This window comes from Muscardinus avellanarius, assembly GCF_963383645.1.
Source record: "Muscardinus avellanarius genome assembly, chromosome: 11".
NCBI classification, from domain to species: domain Eukaryota; kingdom Metazoa; phylum Chordata; class Mammalia; order Rodentia; family Gliridae; genus Muscardinus; species Muscardinus avellanarius.
The window spans coordinates 27,459,433-27,477,434 of NC_137797.1; the positions used below are offsets into that span (position 1 = coordinate 27,459,433).

Below are 18,002 nucleotides of genomic sequence, written 5' to 3' on the forward strand. Positions count from 1 at the left end.
CTCATTTGTTATAAGTCCTATTGTTACCTTAAAATCCAAGCTAGACTCATATTTGATGTATTTTGTTTAGATTCAGATTTCTCAAAAGAAATGATAATTTAGAACTTTGAGTCATAAGATGATTTACCTAAATCCCTGTTCATACTAGCTCACCATGCCTTCTCCTATGCCTGAGTACCTGAATGTGCACTACATTGGGGAGTCTGCCTCCAGACTGCTGTTCTTATCAATGCACTGGGCACTTTCGATTCCTTCTTTCCAAGCACTAGGGTGAGTGTTTTGAAGTCCTTGAATATAAATGTGATTTGGGGAGGTTGTGCATTAAAGGAGGAAGAAGGTATAACCTTGTAACATTAAGTTGGGTCATTTATGCAACAAATCACAGCAGCTAAGTAGTAGTTTCTCTATATTATTTTTATGTGGGAAGAGTATATTTCACTTTGACCAGGCCAACAATTTGGATGGAAGATAATCAGTGGAACAGATAGATCGTGGCTAGCACTGCAAATTGCCGTCTTTGAACAGTTCAGGGATAGAGAGGTTGCAGGAGTGTCCTCTGGTGTTTCCCTATCACCACCACCATTTTAGCATTCATCACTGGCATGTTCTCCTATTGTGTGGACCCCATAATACAACTATAATGACTTAGAGATTTGTTCTTAGCACCAAAAAGTACATTTTTATTCTGTTCTGAAGTAAACCAATAAAATGGAAAATGGTCTGTTATACAAAATCCAAGCTTTACCAAAGTTTGCCAGACCTATTTAGATGGGTTTAAAATAAGGCAAAGTGGCACACGCTTGTAATCCCAATATTTGGGAGGCTGAGACAGGAGGAGCACAGGTTTGTGATCAGCTTTGGCAACTTTGTGAGGCCCTCTGCAATTTAGCAAGACCCTCTCAGAGGTAGAATGCCATGTGTTCAATCGCCAGTACCTTAAAAAATATACTGATAAGCCGGGTTTGTTGCAAGACCATAATCCCAGTACTTGGTCAGATTGAGATGGGGAAAGGACAAGGTAATGATGGAAAGGTTTTATTTATTTGTTATTTATTTTTCAGTTCTGGGGGTAGAACCCAGGGGCATTCTACTTTTAAGCTACACCCCCAGACCTATATTTTATTCTTTATTTTGAAAGAGGGTCTCATTGGGTTACAAAGGGTCTCACTAAGTAGCTGAGACTGTCTACAAACCTGTGATCCTTCTGTCTCAGCCTCCCAAATGCTGGGATTAGAAGGGTGCGCCACCATGCCCAGCTTGAAAAGGTTTTATGTGAGAATAAAAGCTATTCTGAGGCTGAGACAGGAGGATCGCGGTTTAGGACAGCCTTAGCTACTACTTAGGCCTTTCACAGCTCAGTGAGACCCTGTTTCAAAATAAAGAATAAAAAATAGAGCTGGAGGTGTAGATCTGAGGTAGAATGGCCTTTGTGTTCTATCCCCAGTACCACAAAAAAATAAATAAAAATAAAAAAGCTATTCTAAGTTTAGAAACTGGCATAGGTCACATTTTTATTGCTAGATACAAAATTGTAACAAAGCCTTAGTGTATTTCTTAGAGAGAAATAGATAAGCAACATTAATCATTTTTTCTAACATTCCAGTTTGTTTTGCTTGCTTATTTAACTGAAGAGAACAGTAGCTTAAAATTTTTTAAAATAATGTATGGTTAGTGTCATTTATATTTTATAAGGGTGTTGTAATATGAATTATAAATTGTATTTGTAACATATATATCTAAAGGAATTTAGTGGGTTTTTTTTTTTTTTCTTCATAATGTCAGCAAGTCAGTACATGGTAGGACTTGATTTACTTGGGGAATACTTTGCATGGTTTGCCAGGAGTAAGTATGGCCACAGCAGTCCTCTCTACCTAGATTTTATTTTGGCGAAGGTGGGGATTGAATCCAGGGACGTGCACATGCTAGTACTACCAGGAATAGTACCATGCTAGTAATAGAGGAGCTGCACACCTCTAACACCAATGCTTGGAAAGCTGCAACAGGATCATAGTTTTGAGACCAGCCCCAGCAACTTAGCAAGACACTGTTTAAAAAAAAAAAAAAAATGCCACCTGTGGTGACACACATCTGTAATCCCAGTACTTGGGAGGCTAAAAGAGGACGATCACAGGTTTGAAAACAGCCTCTGCAGCTTAGACTCAGCAGCCTAGTGAAACCATGTTTCAAAGCAAAAAACAAAAAGGGCTGATGGTGTAGCTCAGAGGTAAAATGCCCCTGGGTTCAATCCCCAGAACCACATACACAAAAATAATAATAAATAAAATGGAGTTGGAGTACATGTAGCTCAGGTTGAATGCCCCTGGATTCAGTCATCAGTACAACGGAGGGAGAAGAGTTAGGAAAAAGGAGAGAAGGAAGGAGTTTTGGAAATAACCGGTAGAATGTGACTATAATAGTCATTTGTTTTTCTACAGGGGGAAAAAAATAGCAAACATACCCTTACCACCTCAAAAAACTGGTTTTAATGGAGGGGACTTGAGCCAGGCTTGGTGGTGCACACTTGAATTCCTGTACTTGGGAGGCTTAGATAGGAGGATTGAAAGTTCATGGCTGGCCGGGTGTGGTGGCGCATGCTTGTAATCCCCGCCCTTGGGAGGTGGAGACAGGAGGATCACACTGGTTCGAAGCCAGCCTCTCTGGTTTAAGAGACCCTGTTTCCAAATAAAAATGTAAAATAGGTCTGGGAGTGTAGCCCGGAGGTAGAAGGGCTTCCAGGAACCCCAGTGCCACCAAAAAAAGAAGAGAAAAGAAAAAAAAGTTCATGGCCAACCTCAGCTACTTAGTGAGGCCCTCTGCAACTTAGACCTTTTATCAAAATTTAAAAAATGTAGGACGCCAGGCGTGGGGACGCACGCTTGTAATCTCCACACTTGGGAGGCAGAGACAGGAGGATCACGCTGGTTCGAAGCCAGCCTCGCTGGCTTAAGAGACCCTATTTCCAAATAAAAATATAAAAATAAGGTCTGGGAGTATAGCCCGGAGGTAGAAGGGTTTCCAGGAACCCCAGTACCACCAAAATAAAGCAGGGCTGGGGATGTAGCTCAGAGCTAGTAGAATACCCCTGGGTTCAATCCCCAATATTGAAAATAAAACCATCTACTGAGACATTTTACTTGCTAAATTGTGTGAGAACTTATGTAAAGGAGCATCTAGGTTTATCTTCTGGCTTTATCTGCCGACTTTTGTCTTTGAACACATTACTTAAATGAAGTTAAATTCCCAAATATTGTAGGTCAGGAGCAAAAGCACTTGCTTATGAGCTATATGTTTCCTTATGTTGAAGTAATAAATGTAAATTTAATGCTGTGCCTGGTACAAAGTGGGTAAATGGTCTTTTTTTTTTTCCCCCATTGGGAACTTTCTTTTTAAAGAGAGCATGTTTATCTGTACTAATGTAATGAACTTTCTTTTGTGTGTATGTCGGGGGGGGGGTACTGAGTATTGAACCCAGGGGCTTCCTACTTCTTAGCTATACCCCCAGCACTTTTTTTTTTCTATTTTTTGTTTTGAAACAGAGTCTCACTAGCTTACTGAAAGTTTGTCTCACATTCTTGCTGAGGCTGATGATATTCCTGTTTCAGTCTCCCAAGTACTGGAATTATAGGTGTATGCCACCATCCCTGGCATAATGAGCTTTTATTAAAAAAACCCTTTAAACCACTGTAGCTAGCCATAGTACCAGGGGCTGGTGAGGGGTGTTTTGAATACAGATGTAGATAAATATCTTTCTGTATTTATTTCTAATACTATTAGCTCTGACTTTTCCATTGAAAACAAAATTACTTGGTAGTTTAATCCCCCATTGCCAGTTTCATCTTGTTTCCTTAGTAACACTTTTGCGATTTCTTATCCTCTGCAGTGATACTTAACAGTCTTTTCTCTGAGGCTTCCCATTAGTGTCAAGGTACTTACAGGAGCTATAGCACAGGTCTGCTCTGATTCTTTTTAATTGTATTTCCTTTCCTGTGTTCACTACTTATATATCTTGGTTAGCTAATTTTTCTTTAAAACTTTGGAATTAGAAGTGAAGGTGAGAACTGGTTCACTTTTAACTTTGCTCTTGTTTAATACTAAAGCTGGGCGTGGAGGTGCACACTTGCAATTCCAGCATTTGGGAGGCTGATATAGGAGGATCGCAGTTCCTGCGCAACCTCATCTACTTGGTGAGGCCCTCTGTAACTCAGTAAGACCCTGTTTGAAAATAAAGAATTAAAAAATAGGGCTGGTGGTATCACTTGGAGGTAGAATGTCCTTGGGTTCCATCCCCAGTACCACACACACACACACAAAGTAATACTGAAATGTAGAGCTATTAAGTAAAAATTCACTTTCCAGAGGTAACTAACTACTGTCAATAGTTTGGTGACCTCCCAGAGTTTTTTTATGTTGTTTATTAAACTGCCTTAACCACCTGTGAGTAGCTGGTATTGCAGGTGTTTACCACTGTACCTGGCTCACTGAGCACTTTTTCTCTTCAGCGGGTTTGCCTTTTTTTCTGACTTCTTTCTGACCACACCCCCCCGGGGGGGGAGGGGGTGTAACTAAGAATTGTTTCCAAAGACTTGTGCATGCTAGATAAGAGCTCTGCCATAATTTATATCTCCAGGCCTGTATTTAAAAAAACAGAATTCCATCTTTTTAAATGTCACTGCCTCAGAAAGGCCTTCTCTAACCAGTTTACCTGAACCTCTTCATTTTCTTATATATCAAACTGCATTATAGAAATGTAGAAATTTACTGTGCATGGAAGAGTGCACGCCTATAGTCCTGGATCCCAAATTCAAGAGAAACCAGTCACAACTTAGACCTTGTTCACTATTTAAAAATATAGAGCTGAAAGTTGGGCATGGGTGATACACAATTGTAATCCCAATACTTGGGAGACTGAGATAGTAGGATCACAGATTTGCCACCAGCCTCACCTATTTAGCGAGGTATTCCACAACTTAGACCCTGTTTCAAAGAAAAGAATAAAAACTAGGACTGAAAGCTGGGTATGGTGGCCCACGCTTGTAATCCCAGCATTTGGGAGGCTGAGACAGGAGGATCGTGGTTCACAGACAGCCTCAGCTACTTAGTGAGGCCCTTTGCAACTCAGTGAAACCCTATTTCAAAGTAAAGAAGAAAAAATAGGGCTGGGGTGTAGCTCAAGGGTAGAATCCCCCTGGATTCAATTCTCAGTACTCCCCAAAAAAGAAAAGTTTTTATTACCTCAAGTTAACTTACAGTATGTATAACTTCATGTATAATCATATAATCATATGTAATGTGGATATAGGATTGTTATGTTTCCCTTCTCTTTCATGGAGTTAGAAGTTATCCACCTTGTTAACTCCTAGTTCTCTAGTGCCATTAGAAAGTGCCTTGCATATATTATGACCTATTTTTATTTTAAATTGACACAAAATAATTGCACATATTTATGAAGTAAAATACTGATATCTCAGTCCATGCATACAATGTTTAATGGCCAGATCAGGGTAATTAGTATATCTATAACCTCAGATACATATATCTTTGTGTAGTGAACATGCAAAATCCTTTCTACTACCTATCTTGAAAATATTCAATTAATTCATATCCACAATGGTTATCCTACTGTACTATTAGAGCATTAGAAATCACTCCTCCTGGAGACCGGGGATATGGCTCAGTGGTGGGACACTTGACTAGCTTGTGCAAGGGCCTGGATTTGATCCCCAGCACAAAACACACACACACACACACACACACACACACACACACACACACACCTGTATCCCTGGATTTGATCCCCAGCACAAAACACACACACACACACACACACACACACACACACACACACACACACACACCCTGTATCCCTGAACCCATTAACCACCTCCCTCCCACACATCCTTTCCAGTCTTTGGTAATCATTATTTCTTTCAAAACTTCTTTAAGATGAACTGTTTATCTCTCTTAGTAATTTTACGTAATACTTAGTAACACTTTTAGTAATTTTATGTAAGATTTAGGAAAGGTAATCTCTGTGAATTATATATATAAATAAATAGCCTGAGACCTGGAAATCTTATTTGCCTAATTTTAAAGGGGTGATTTTAAAACCCTAATGCTATGACTGCTTTTCTAAATACTTTTTCTGTTCTACTCAGCTGTTGGTTGAGAGGTTGTTTTGTTTTTGGGGGTGGGGGGAGTACTGGGGCTTGAACCCAGGGACCATCTATCTCCAAGCTTAACCAGGTGTAATGTGGTATACACTTGTAATCCCAGTACTTGAGAGGCTGAGACAAGAGGGTTGCAGGTTCGTGGCCACCCTCACTCAGCCACTTAGTGAGACCCTGTTTTTTTTTGTTGTTGTTGTTGTTGTTTTTTGCGGGTCTGGGGATGGAACCCAGGGGCATTCGACCTCCGAGCTACACCCCCCGCCCTATTTTTTATTCTTTATTTTGGAACCGGGTCTCACTGAGTTGCACAGGGCCTCACTAAGTAGCTGAGGCTGTCTGCTAACCGCGATCCTCCAGGTCTCAGCCTCCCAAATGCTGGGATTATAAGCATGCGCCACCACACCTGGCAAGAGACCCTGTTTTAAAATAGAGAATGAAGAATAGGACTGGAGGTATAGCTTGGAGGTAGAATGCCCTGGGTTCAATCCCTAGTACCACAATAGATAGATTTTGGAATGTGGTCTTACTAAGTTGCTGAGACTCAACTCAAATTTGAGACCCTCCTGTTTCAGCCCTTCCAGGCACTCTTATCAGTTGCAGTCAGTTATCCAAATTCAAAATTGATCAAGTCCATGTTCAGTTGATCTTCCTAGAGTAATTTTAGTTCAGTAACATTTTATTTTTAAGTATATGGATTAGTTGTAAAGCTTATAAGGTTTATAAATATCTGATTTATGCTTTTGTTTTTGTTTTTAGGCAAGAAAACAGTATATCGTTGGTAAAAGCGTACTGGAATGAACTTTTTACTCTTGGTCTTGCCCAGTGCTGGCAAGTGATGAATGTAGCAACTATATTAGCAACATTTGTCAATTGTCTTCATGGTAGCCTTCAACAAGGTAAAAAGCACCCTACTACTACCTTAACCAGATACAAGCGAAGGCATCAGTTTTATGAAATGTTATGACTATTATATTAATATTTTATATTCTAGTACCATGTTAAGATAATTTTTTTTTACATGTTGAGGAAATTATTATCATCCAAAAATGTTGTTAAATGAGAATGCAACAGAATTGAACCGAATATATTTAAGTCTGGCAGGCTATCTTAGCTCACTTTCTGTTGCTAAAATTGAGTACTTGAGAAGAGGTTTAAGAAGAGGCTTAAGATTGGCTTACATAGAAATAATGAAATATTTAGTAAGTTTCTTGCCAATTTTAAACTTTGCATTAGCCTGTTGATCCTGATCCCAAGATAGACTGATTTTGTTTCAGTTCATTAGAGTGTATTCTTTTATCTAAGCAGAAAGGAAGAGTCATAGGACAGTTGTCTTTTTTTCTTTTCTAGATGCCAGTTCTAGGTGATTACAACTCTCATTCATTTGAGGAGGCAATAACTGATTTATAAATGCTTAACTTTACAGTAGCTTGAATTATTTAATAACTACTTTTTAGTTTCTTAGCATAGTTTTCATTGTATTTAAATAATTTGCTTCTCATATTTAAGGGCTGAGAAATCACTTTAAATCTCAACAACAATAAACCTACTAGAAGGCAGTATCACATTTTCATCTACTTATGGACTTCTAGTCCTGATTCATTTCTCATATACTTGGAATGTGTCATATACCACCGACCTTCAGGAAAGCTACGGTTGACTAGTCACTAATAGATGTCTTGTGTACATACTGTTCCACAAGAAACCAAATATTTATTGTAAAATTTTATTTTTTGTAGCATTTCTTTGATCTTGGTGGTGTTTTTGCTAAATAATTTTTGTTATAATAACTGTTGCTAACTTGTAAAGATGAAGATGATTTTGCTCATTTTCTTCCAATATAAATTTAAATAAAATTCTGTTACCAAAATATGAGTCTCTGTACTTTGGTTGGTCAGTTTTTCAGATGGTTATCTGTGCATCTTCTCAAAGGTTTATCTTGAAACATTACATTGAGTTTTCTATACTAACAGCTTATTTTTCTTAAATGTAAAATGGCAGATGATTCGTTTCATCACTGATTACAGAGATTCTGAGTTTTAAACATTTATAGTTGTATTCAAAGTCAAATTAGTGAAAAGAAAATATAGTGGATGGAAGTATACTTTAGTCATACATTTTAGATGAAAACTAGAAGCATTTGTTTGTTTTTAAATTAAAGATAAAATGTCACCAGAAAGGAGAAAATTGATGATGGACCACATCTTCAAACTACAGGAGTTTTGTAACAGCATGGTTAAACTCTGCATTGATGGATATGAGTATGCTTATCTGAAGGCAATAGTACTCTTCAGTCCAGGTATATAAACATTTACGTCTTAAGTAAAGTACAGTGTTAGAGGATGTGGAGAAACTGAAGCCCTCATATGTTGCTGGTAGGAATGTAAAATGGTGCGTTTGCCTTGGAGAAGTGTTCAGTGGTTCTTCAAAACCTTAACATGGGAATGTCACGTAACCGAGCAGTTTCCCATTAGTCCAAGAGAAATAAAAATATGCTTTTACACAAAAATGTGTACATGGGTGTTTATGAGAGCATTATTCATAATAGCCAAAAAGTAGAAGCAACTCAAGTATCCACCATCAGATGAATGAAGAAGCAAAATGTTTTATGTACATACAGTGGAGCCAGGCCTGGTGGCGCACACTTCTAATCCCAGCATTCGGGAGACTGAGACTGGAGGATTGCGGTTCGCAGACATTCTCAGCTACTACTTAGTGAGGCTCTATGCAACTTAGTGAGACCTTGTTTTAAAATAAAGAATTTTATACATACATACACACACACACACACACACACACACACACACACACACACACACACACAATGGAATACCATTCATGAAAGGAAATGAAATTCAGATACATGCTAAATACATAATGAACTTTTGAAACATTAATTGAAAGAAGCCAGTCACAAAGTAATACATTGTTTGCTTCCTTTTTTTATCATTATTATTTTTTTCTTTTTGGGGGGAGATGGAACCTAGGGGCATTCTACCTCTGAGCTACATTCCTAGCCGTATTTTTTTTTCCTTTATTTTTGAAACATAGTCTCACTGAGTTGCCGAGGGCCTCACAAGTAGCTGAACCTGGCAGCCAACCTTCGGTCCTCCTGTCTCAGCATCCCAAGCACTGGGGTTACAGGCATGTGCCTCCAAAGCAGCTGCTTCCATTCTTCTGTAATAATGCAGAGCAGGCAAGCCTGTAGTGACAAAGTATATATTACTGAGACGAGAGTGATTCCTACTGGGTAGAGTGTTTGCTTTTGGAGAGACAAAAATGTTCTAAAATCAGTTGAACAGTTCTGTAAATGTGCTAAAATTCATGAAAGTGTACATTTATTTCTCATTTTAGTATACTTTTCATGGTGCATTATGATCAAATCATAAATCATGATGTTGACAGTGACATACATACAGCACCAGTGCCTATATAAATTAGACACTTTAAATTGGTGGATTGTGAGATGTGAGACATCTGAGTATGAGAGGAAGGTTTCAGTGAGAGACACTTGTAAACCTGTATTTCTGCTGGACATGGTGATGCATGCTTATAATCTCAGTATTGGGGAGGCTGAGACAGGAGGATCCAGGGTTTGAAGTCAGCCTCGGCAGCTCTGCAAGGAGACTCTCAGCAACTTAGCAAGACTTTGTTTCGAAATTAAAAAAGTTTAAATGAAGCCAGGTGTGGTAGCACACACTTGCAATCCTAGTACTAGGAGGCTGAAACAGCATTGCAGGTTTGAGGTCAGCCTCAGCAACCTAGTGAGACCCTGTTTCCAAATAAGTAAAATTGGTTTGGGGGTATAACTTGGAGGTAGAAATTTTTTTTGGTTCAATCCCTAGTACGACAAAACAAAAAAGGTGTGGTATAGAATATAAATATTTTATGGATTAAAAATGTTTCTTTAAGATGAATCATTTCACTTGTTGGCTTCTATAAAAAAACAAAATGGTCAAAACCTCTTCTATCACTTTTGGAATGGGGGGAAAACCTTATTTTAATAACATTTAGTGGTCTCATTTTTTTATTAGGTTTGTATCTGAGGCAAAATCATTTTAATTTCTTTTTCTGTGTTTGTGTGTGGTACAGGGGATGGAACCCAGGGGTCTTCTACTTCTGGGCCACACACCCCTCCCCACGTATTTTATATCTTGTTTGGAAACAGGGTCTCTCACTAAGTTGTCAAGAGCCTCGCTAAGTAGCTGAGACTGGCTTTGAACCTGCATGGTCCTCCTGTCTCAGCCTCCCAAGTGGGATTACCACTGTGCCTCACCACGCCCAGCTTCAAAATAATTTCAAGTGTGTAAAGTACAGTGTTTGGTGTATAATAGGTGCTCTCAATATTTGTGGGATAATGGCCACACATTGTATAGTTGGGGCTTTCTTTTTTGGAGGGGTTGGACCTCAGGGGCATTCTGCCTCCAAGCTACATCCCAGCCCATTTTTTATTCTTTATTTTGAAAGAGGGTCTCACTGAGTTGCAGAGGGCCTCGCTTAGTAGCTGAGGCTGGCTGCGAACCACGATCCTCCTGTCTCAGCCTCCCGAATGCTGGGATTACAAGCATGTGCCACCACGCCCAGCTAGGGCTTCCTTTTTGACCGAAATTTTTATTCTCATCTTTCTATGTCTACTTTAGTGTTTTATTAAATGAGGTTTCAGAACTAGGGTAACAATATGTCCTTTAATGTTTCAGATCATCCAGGCCTAGAAAATATGGAACAGATTGAGAAATTTCAAGAAAAGGCTTATGTTGAATTCCAAGATTATATAACCAGAACATATCCAGAGGACACATACAGGTATCTAGAAGTTCGATTCCGTTTATTTAAAAACCTTTTGTTAATATTATATCATTTCCATTGTAAGAATAATTAAATGTTCTCATCAACTTTGACCTTTTAAACAGATAACGCTAATAAAAGTAGTATATCTGGTTGGTAGGGTGCTTGCCATGCATGTGCAAGGTCCTGGGTTTAATCCTCAACGCCAGAGGGGAGAAGAAAGCAGTAGCACAGGTAGCATTTCATCACTTCTCGCTTTTTTTTTTTTTTTTTTTTTTTTTTTTTTTTTTTTTTGGTACTGACAGTGGAACCCAGGGGCTTTTCTACTTCCAGGCTAGACTCCCAGACCTATTTTATATTTTATTTGGAAACAAGGTCTCACTAAGTTGCTGAGAGCCTCACTATGTAGCTGAGGCTGGGTTTGAACCTGTGCAATCCTCCTGTCTCAGCCTCCCAAGCACAGGGATTACAAGCATGCGCTATATCACACCTGGCTAGTTCTCACATTTTATATGAAGAACTTAAGCAACTTGTTCAAGTCACAAATAAATGACAAAGCCTGACTTTGAATGCAAGTTATCCAGCTCTGGAGCCCATACTCTTCCTTCAAGAAGGATAATGCATTGCATTAGTAGAGTGAGGATGAATTAAACAATATTAGGCCTTACTAGAGATGGAACCCAGGGGCATTCTACCTCCAAGCTCCACCCCCAGCCCTATTTTTTTATTCTTTATTTTGAAACAGGGTCTCACTGAGTTGCAAAGATCCTTACTAAGTACCTGAGGCTGTCCACAAATGCTGGGATTACTAGTGTGCACCACCATGCCCATCTTTGTTAATTTTGAAACAGTACTTATGCTAATTCTTCCAAGTTATATTTTGACTGTCCTTTGAAAAAATGTTTAGAGTCCCTTAGCTTTTGAAAGCGAGACAGTATAGTGGTGTGGTTAAGCACATAACTCTCTGAGCTGGGGAACCTGGATTTGAATCTTGATCCTACACATTTACTAGCTACATTTCCTTGGCCAAGTTTTTTAGCTTTTTGTTTCACTTTTCATCCCTGTAGAATGGAGATAATTACTGCATCTACTTTTAAAAGTTACAATAGGCCCTCTTTTCCATGGCTTCAGTCACCTGTGGTCAACTTGGATCCAAAAATATCAAATGGAGGATTTTAGAAATAAAAAATTCATAAGTTTTAAGTCATGTCCTGTGCTGAGTAGCATGATGAAATCTAACCCTGTCGCATTCCACTCTACTCTCAGTGTGAGCTGTCTGTGTCCAGTGTATCCACCCTGTGTCTGGTGTTCACCATTAATCATTCAGCTGACACCTTGGTTATCAGATGGGCTGATATGGCCCTGTGTTTCTGTTCAAGTAACCCTATTTTATCTAATAATGGCCTCAAACATATGAGGACACTATTACAGAATCTTGAAGTATTTATCATTGTTAATCTCTTTCTGAGCCTTGTTGATGTAAATTAAACTTACGTTTATTTTATGTTTTATTTTAATTTAAAATTATGTATATGTAAGAAAAACATAGTATATATAGAGTTTGGTACTATTCACAATTTCAGGAAATAAAATGCTATTAGCTTAGCATATTTCAACTAGTAAAAGAAACTTTCACCTAGACTTATATCTGTTCTGTCAAGAAAACCAGTCTTGGTTTATCTACCAGAAGTTCCCAGACTTATTTGGGATACTACCCCCTTTTCAGGAAGAAAAAAAAAATTCTCAATTGTACCTTAGGAATCTACCTTCTTTAAGCCAATCAACAGCTACAGTGACAAATTTGAATTATTTTATGTGTCTATACTTTGTTCTAGCACCTCTTCCACACTTGAGGTTGACCTGGAACCTGTGATTCTCCCTTCTCAGCCTCCCAAGTACTAGGATTACAGTATAAATGTACTTTCACACAAGACATGGTTCTCCACTAAGAAGCCCACTACCTACCAAAGGAACTGGCCAGGATCATTTCCCTGATTCTCACAGCAGTGCTGTGGCGAGGTGCAGTTTTTGACTCGCTTGCATTCACATAGTTGGGGTAGTTGCATCAAGATTTGCACCCAATGGTCTTGAGTTGGTATCCTGTGCTCCCCCAGTGACAACAACTGTTGCCTGTTGTACCATTTTCAATAGTTTGTTGCAGAGCAAAACTAAGGAACTTACTGAACCTCCTATGTTCTTATAAACATTGCTATTCTTGCCATCTGATATAAGTTACTAAGTATAATTGGTAAATGTATAATCTGACCCAAAGTTTAATAACTTCATCCAGGCCTAGTGTAGTTGAAAACGCTTGTAATCCCAGCATTTGGGAGGCTGAGACAGGAGGATTGTGGTTCGCAGACAACCTCAGCTACTTAGGGAGGCCCTTTGCAACTCAGTGAGACCCTGTTTCAAAATAAAGAATAAAAAATAGCTCAGAGCTAGAACGCCCATGGGTTCTATCCCCAATACTGCAATAAAATAAAATAACTTCATCCCATGGTTCTTATTGTCAACATAGAAGCAGCACAGTGTGTAATAGTTAAAAGCAAGGGTTTCAGACCACACAAATAGCCAGGTGATTGTCACCTACTCAGAAGCTTGGGAATCTAACATACTGGGTTTAGCTTTTGAAAACTTGATCACTATTAGGCCACAGTAATGTACATGCAGAAATTAGTAATTTTTTTCTTTTTTTTTTTTTTTTTTTTTTGGTGGTGGTGGTACTGGGGTTCCTGGAAGCCCTTCTACCTCTGGGCTACACTCCCAGACCTATTTTTATACTTTTTTATTTGGAAACAGGGTCTCTTAAGCCAGCACGGCTGGCTTCGAACCTGCGGGATCCTCCTGTCTCGACCTCCCAAGCGCGGGGATTACAAGCGTGCGCCACCACACCTGGCTAGTAATTTTTTTCTATAAAATGTCTTTATAACTTTGATCCCCCTTCTTTTTTCTTTTTTAGATTATCCAGACTACTGCTCAGATTGCCAGCTTTGAGATTGATGAACGCTACCATCACTGAAGAATTGTTTTTCAAAGGCCTCATTGGGAATGTACGAATTGACAGTGTCATCCCACATATTTTAAAAATGGAGCCTGCAGATTATAACTCTCAAATAATTGGTCATAGTAGTTGAAGGTTGAGATCACAGTGCTGTAAGCTTATTCTTTCCCAGAGCACAGGAAGACACCAAATTGAACTCATTGCTTCCAGGGTGTTTGGAAATTTTGACTTTAAAAGAGTAACCAAAATCCAAGGGATTTTTTTTTTTTTTTTTTAAGTTTCCTTAAAAGAATTTTTGAAGTGACTGGGCAGGAAGCAGGAATTAGTTTTCCCTTTCTGCCATATCCAAATGAATAAGAATGCTATGGATTTTTTCTTGATGAAGATGACATCTGAAGCTATCACATCTTGGCCAGCTAAATTAAGATTTCTCTTTCTATTTTGTTTTATAAACAAATAAATTAGTCTCTTTTTTTTCTTATTTGTGTTCTATTCATATTTAATTTCATGAACCAGTATGAATACTTAGTGGTCTGATATCCCTAAGGAGAAATTCCATGCATTTTGCTCTTCATGATGTAATCTCTTTAATAACCATGTCAAAAGATTATCATCATTATGTGGTATAATGATAAAATTAGATCTATAGGAAATCATAATTCAACATTTTTTTTTGTCTTTGTAAATATAATGGTATCCTTTAGCATATACTACTCTCATTGCTGGCAATGAGACATAGGCCATTCTTGATTTTTGGTGTTGTACATTATTAGCAAGCACTTTTTATTTCCGTGGCAGAAAACTGGCATTCATGTTCTAATGTTTTTGGTTTACTGCTGTGTTTTAAACATAGCAGACTAACTGAGCCCAAAATGTTGCAGTATTTCAGAATACGTATTAAATTGTTCTTCCATTTCACAAAAAGCATCTGTCCTCTCCCTCTTTTCTGACCTGTATTATAGCCTCTTGACCTGCCCTTGGTTTTAGCCAATCCATGTTTTCAAGGTGAGTTAAATAGCAATAGCTAAATAAAGATGAAAAAACGTGCACTAATTTTCCACTGTGACACAGAGGCGAGCTGCTTTACCAGGAGTGTGAAGATCAGCCTGAAGCATCTGAAACTCCTCCATGTCTTCCACATTAATGCTTTAAGCAAACAGTACTGTTCAGTATTTTGTTGCTTTGCTTTCATGAGGAATTATTTTGATATGTCTGTTTGTTGGTTTGTAAAACACAAATATGGAAGTTTTATTGCACTTGAGAGTACATTTTTTATAAAGAAATTTGCAAGAGAAGAAGAGCTGAAATTTGGTTGGGGGGGTAGGTTTTACTAATTACTATTTTATAGGAACCAAAAGTTGAAGAATATATCAACATACAGTCTTTACCAACTTTTTAAGGGAATTTTTTTTCCCTATTTAACTCATAAATTTTGTCAACAGCTTTATTTATAATTGTCTGCTGAAAAAATTACATTTAGTATGAAATGCTGGAATGGAAAAACCAGTAAGCTTATACCTTTATAAACCCAATATAGTAAGCCAAGGATTCAGAAAAATAATTCTTTAAAATATTGTACTAATGGTTATTTAGAATGTTTCAGGTATTTTTCCTGATTACATTTGTAGTTATATTTGGAAATGTTTTAAAAAAGCATTAAAATGTGACTTGGATTACAAATTTTTGTATCTGCCAATACATTTCATTTCAGTGTTTATTTGTTCAGTGTTTATCATTGGTGGTGGTGGTGGTGGTGGTGGTACTGGAGATGGAACCCAGGGGCCTTCTACCTCCAGTTTACATTCTCAAACCTATTTTACATTTTATTTGGAAACAGGGTCTCAGTTGCTGAGAGCCTCACTAAGTAGTTGAGGCTGGCTTCGAACCTGCTGGGTCCTCCTGTCTCAGCCTCCCAAGCACTGGGATTACAAACATGTGCTACCACGCCCAGCTGTTCAGTGTTTAAATATCCTTCCTGTTATGAGCTGGAGGATGTAACTTATTGGTAATATGTGTGCTTAGCATGTATCAGGTCCTGGATTAAATCCCCAGCACTAAAACAGAAAAATGTTTTTGTCAGCACTATAAGCAAATAATAATAATAATAAGCCGGCGTGGTGATTCATACCTATAATTCCAGTACTTAGGAAGCTGAAAAAGAAGACTTCTCGTTCAAAGCCAGCCTCAGTTTAGTAAGATGCTATTTCAAACTAAAAACAGGTTGTAGCTCAGAAGTAGAAAGTCCCTGGGTTTAATCCCCAGCACTACACAAAAAATAAAAATAAAAACCCAAACTTCTATTGATAGGAGAATGGTAAATAAATTGTATTGTTAGTCAGTGGAATTCTGTGTAACACTATAAAGGGAATTAAATGTCAACATGAATGAAGCCCCAAAATATATTGTATGACAAAAGCCCCAAAATATACAAAAAGGTATAATTTAACCAGATTGATGGAAAAAGGGATGTATTAAGTATTTATGTGGCAAAACTAATTCTAAAAAACCAAGAGATTGTATGTGTACATGTGTGTGTGTAACTGGAGTGAACCCAAGGGCATTCTACTCCTGAGCTTCACTCAGTTTCATTTTTACTTATTTATGTTTTTGAAATGGTCTCAGTTTTTGAGGCTGTCCTTGAACCTGATTCCCCTTCCTCATCTACCAAGTGCTGGGATTATAGGTGTGTGCCACCATGCCACAGGATTATTAATACTGAATTTAGAAGGCTAGTTAACTTCTGGAAGGGTGGGAAGAGGATGCAAGCAGGGATAAATATACAAGGTGCTTCAAAAGTATCCATGTTACCTACTGGCTTGTAAGGAACCACCTCAAGACCTCTAATGTTTTTTGTTCCTAAGTCTATACTGTGGCTTGGTGGGGCTGGTGTGACCCTGTTCCATTCATCCTTTGCAAGGTCTGCTCAGAGAGCTGGGGTTAGGATCACTTAAATCTGGAAGTTTGCTGTTGGTGGGGACTCAGTGGGGCTAAAGCCACAACGTACCCCTGCCCTGTTTCGCTCCCTCCCCTGCCCTGTTTCGCTTCCTCCCTCCTTAGTGGCTGAGTTCTAAGAGCCAGGGGAAGCCCTGCCATTAAAGTCGTCCAGCATCTCTCCTGCTCTGTTCTAGTCATCAACATCATCATAAAGGCCCTTGCAGTTTCAAAGATAGGAGAAACCTCCACCTTTTGTTGCAGAAGTGGTAAACTTCTGGAAGAACAGGTGGAGCCAGAAGTGTTGCAGCCATTTTGGGGAAAGGATGTTTCTTAATAGCCTCTCTTAGAGAAGGGCTTTGTGGAAGAAATGAAGGGGGCAGGGCATGGCTTTTGTCTAATAGGATTGTTTATAACATGATATATGGGAAGCTTTGTTTAAAAGCTTAAATGATTTCCTCATCTTGGACTTAAAAGATACAGAACGGGACAAAATTACAAGCCTTTTGGACCTTCAGAGTTCTGGGTGGAAGACCACAAAGAATGCCTTTCTGAGCTGGGTATGGTGGCACATGCTTGTAATCCCATTACTAGCAAACAAAAATTAAAAAAACCTCAAATATGACATGATTTTGGACAATTGCTATAATTTTAAGAAAAGGGAATGTGATTCTGATATTGGAAGTTTCTCCTTTGAAGATATACTAACATAAAAGTACATACTTAGAGTGCAGTCTAATTGGTCCTTTCAAGAAATAATGTTGATTTTTAATTTTAAAACACAACTAGGAAAACTTGTAATTACAGAATAGAATGTACATCTTATAAATCTTGACATTTGCTGGGCGTGGTGGCACATTTGTAATCCCAGTACTTGGGAGGCTGGGACAGGAGGGTCTGGGTTTGCAGCCAGCCTCAGCTACTTAGTAAGGCTCTCAACAACTTAGTGAGACCCTGTTTCAAAATAAAAGGAATAAAAATAAATAAATCTTGACATTTTAAAGAAGTGACATGGTCGACTGCAGTCTGAAAGAGTAAAAGGATGAGAAGAGATAATCATGTACTAAATTTCTCTTAATCTGAGAACTGAAAAACCATCCTAAAGGGATGCGCTAAAG

General features: G+C 38.4%; 1 protein-coding gene across 1 annotated transcript in view; it reads left to right on the forward strand.

Annotated features, from left to right (window-relative positions):
• Nucleotides 1-14,086, forward strand: part of NR2C1 (nuclear receptor subfamily 2 group C member 1) — a gene marked incomplete at both ends in the record, with an annotated part of 36,720 nt that extends 22,634 nt beyond the window's left edge. Inside the window, 5 exons of the mRNA XM_080704819.1 lie at nucleotides 149-270; nucleotides 6,924-7,063; nucleotides 8,326-8,463; nucleotides 10,862-10,967; nucleotides 13,912-14,086. Of these exons, the coding sequence (XP_080560945.1) occupies nucleotides 149-270; nucleotides 6,924-7,063; nucleotides 8,326-8,463; nucleotides 10,862-10,967; nucleotides 13,912-14,086 (681 nt within the window). The remainder of the gene's footprint in view (nucleotides 1-148; nucleotides 271-6,923; nucleotides 7,064-8,325; nucleotides 8,464-10,861; nucleotides 10,968-13,911) is intronic.
• Nucleotides 14,087-18,002: the final 3,916 nt, after the last annotated feature.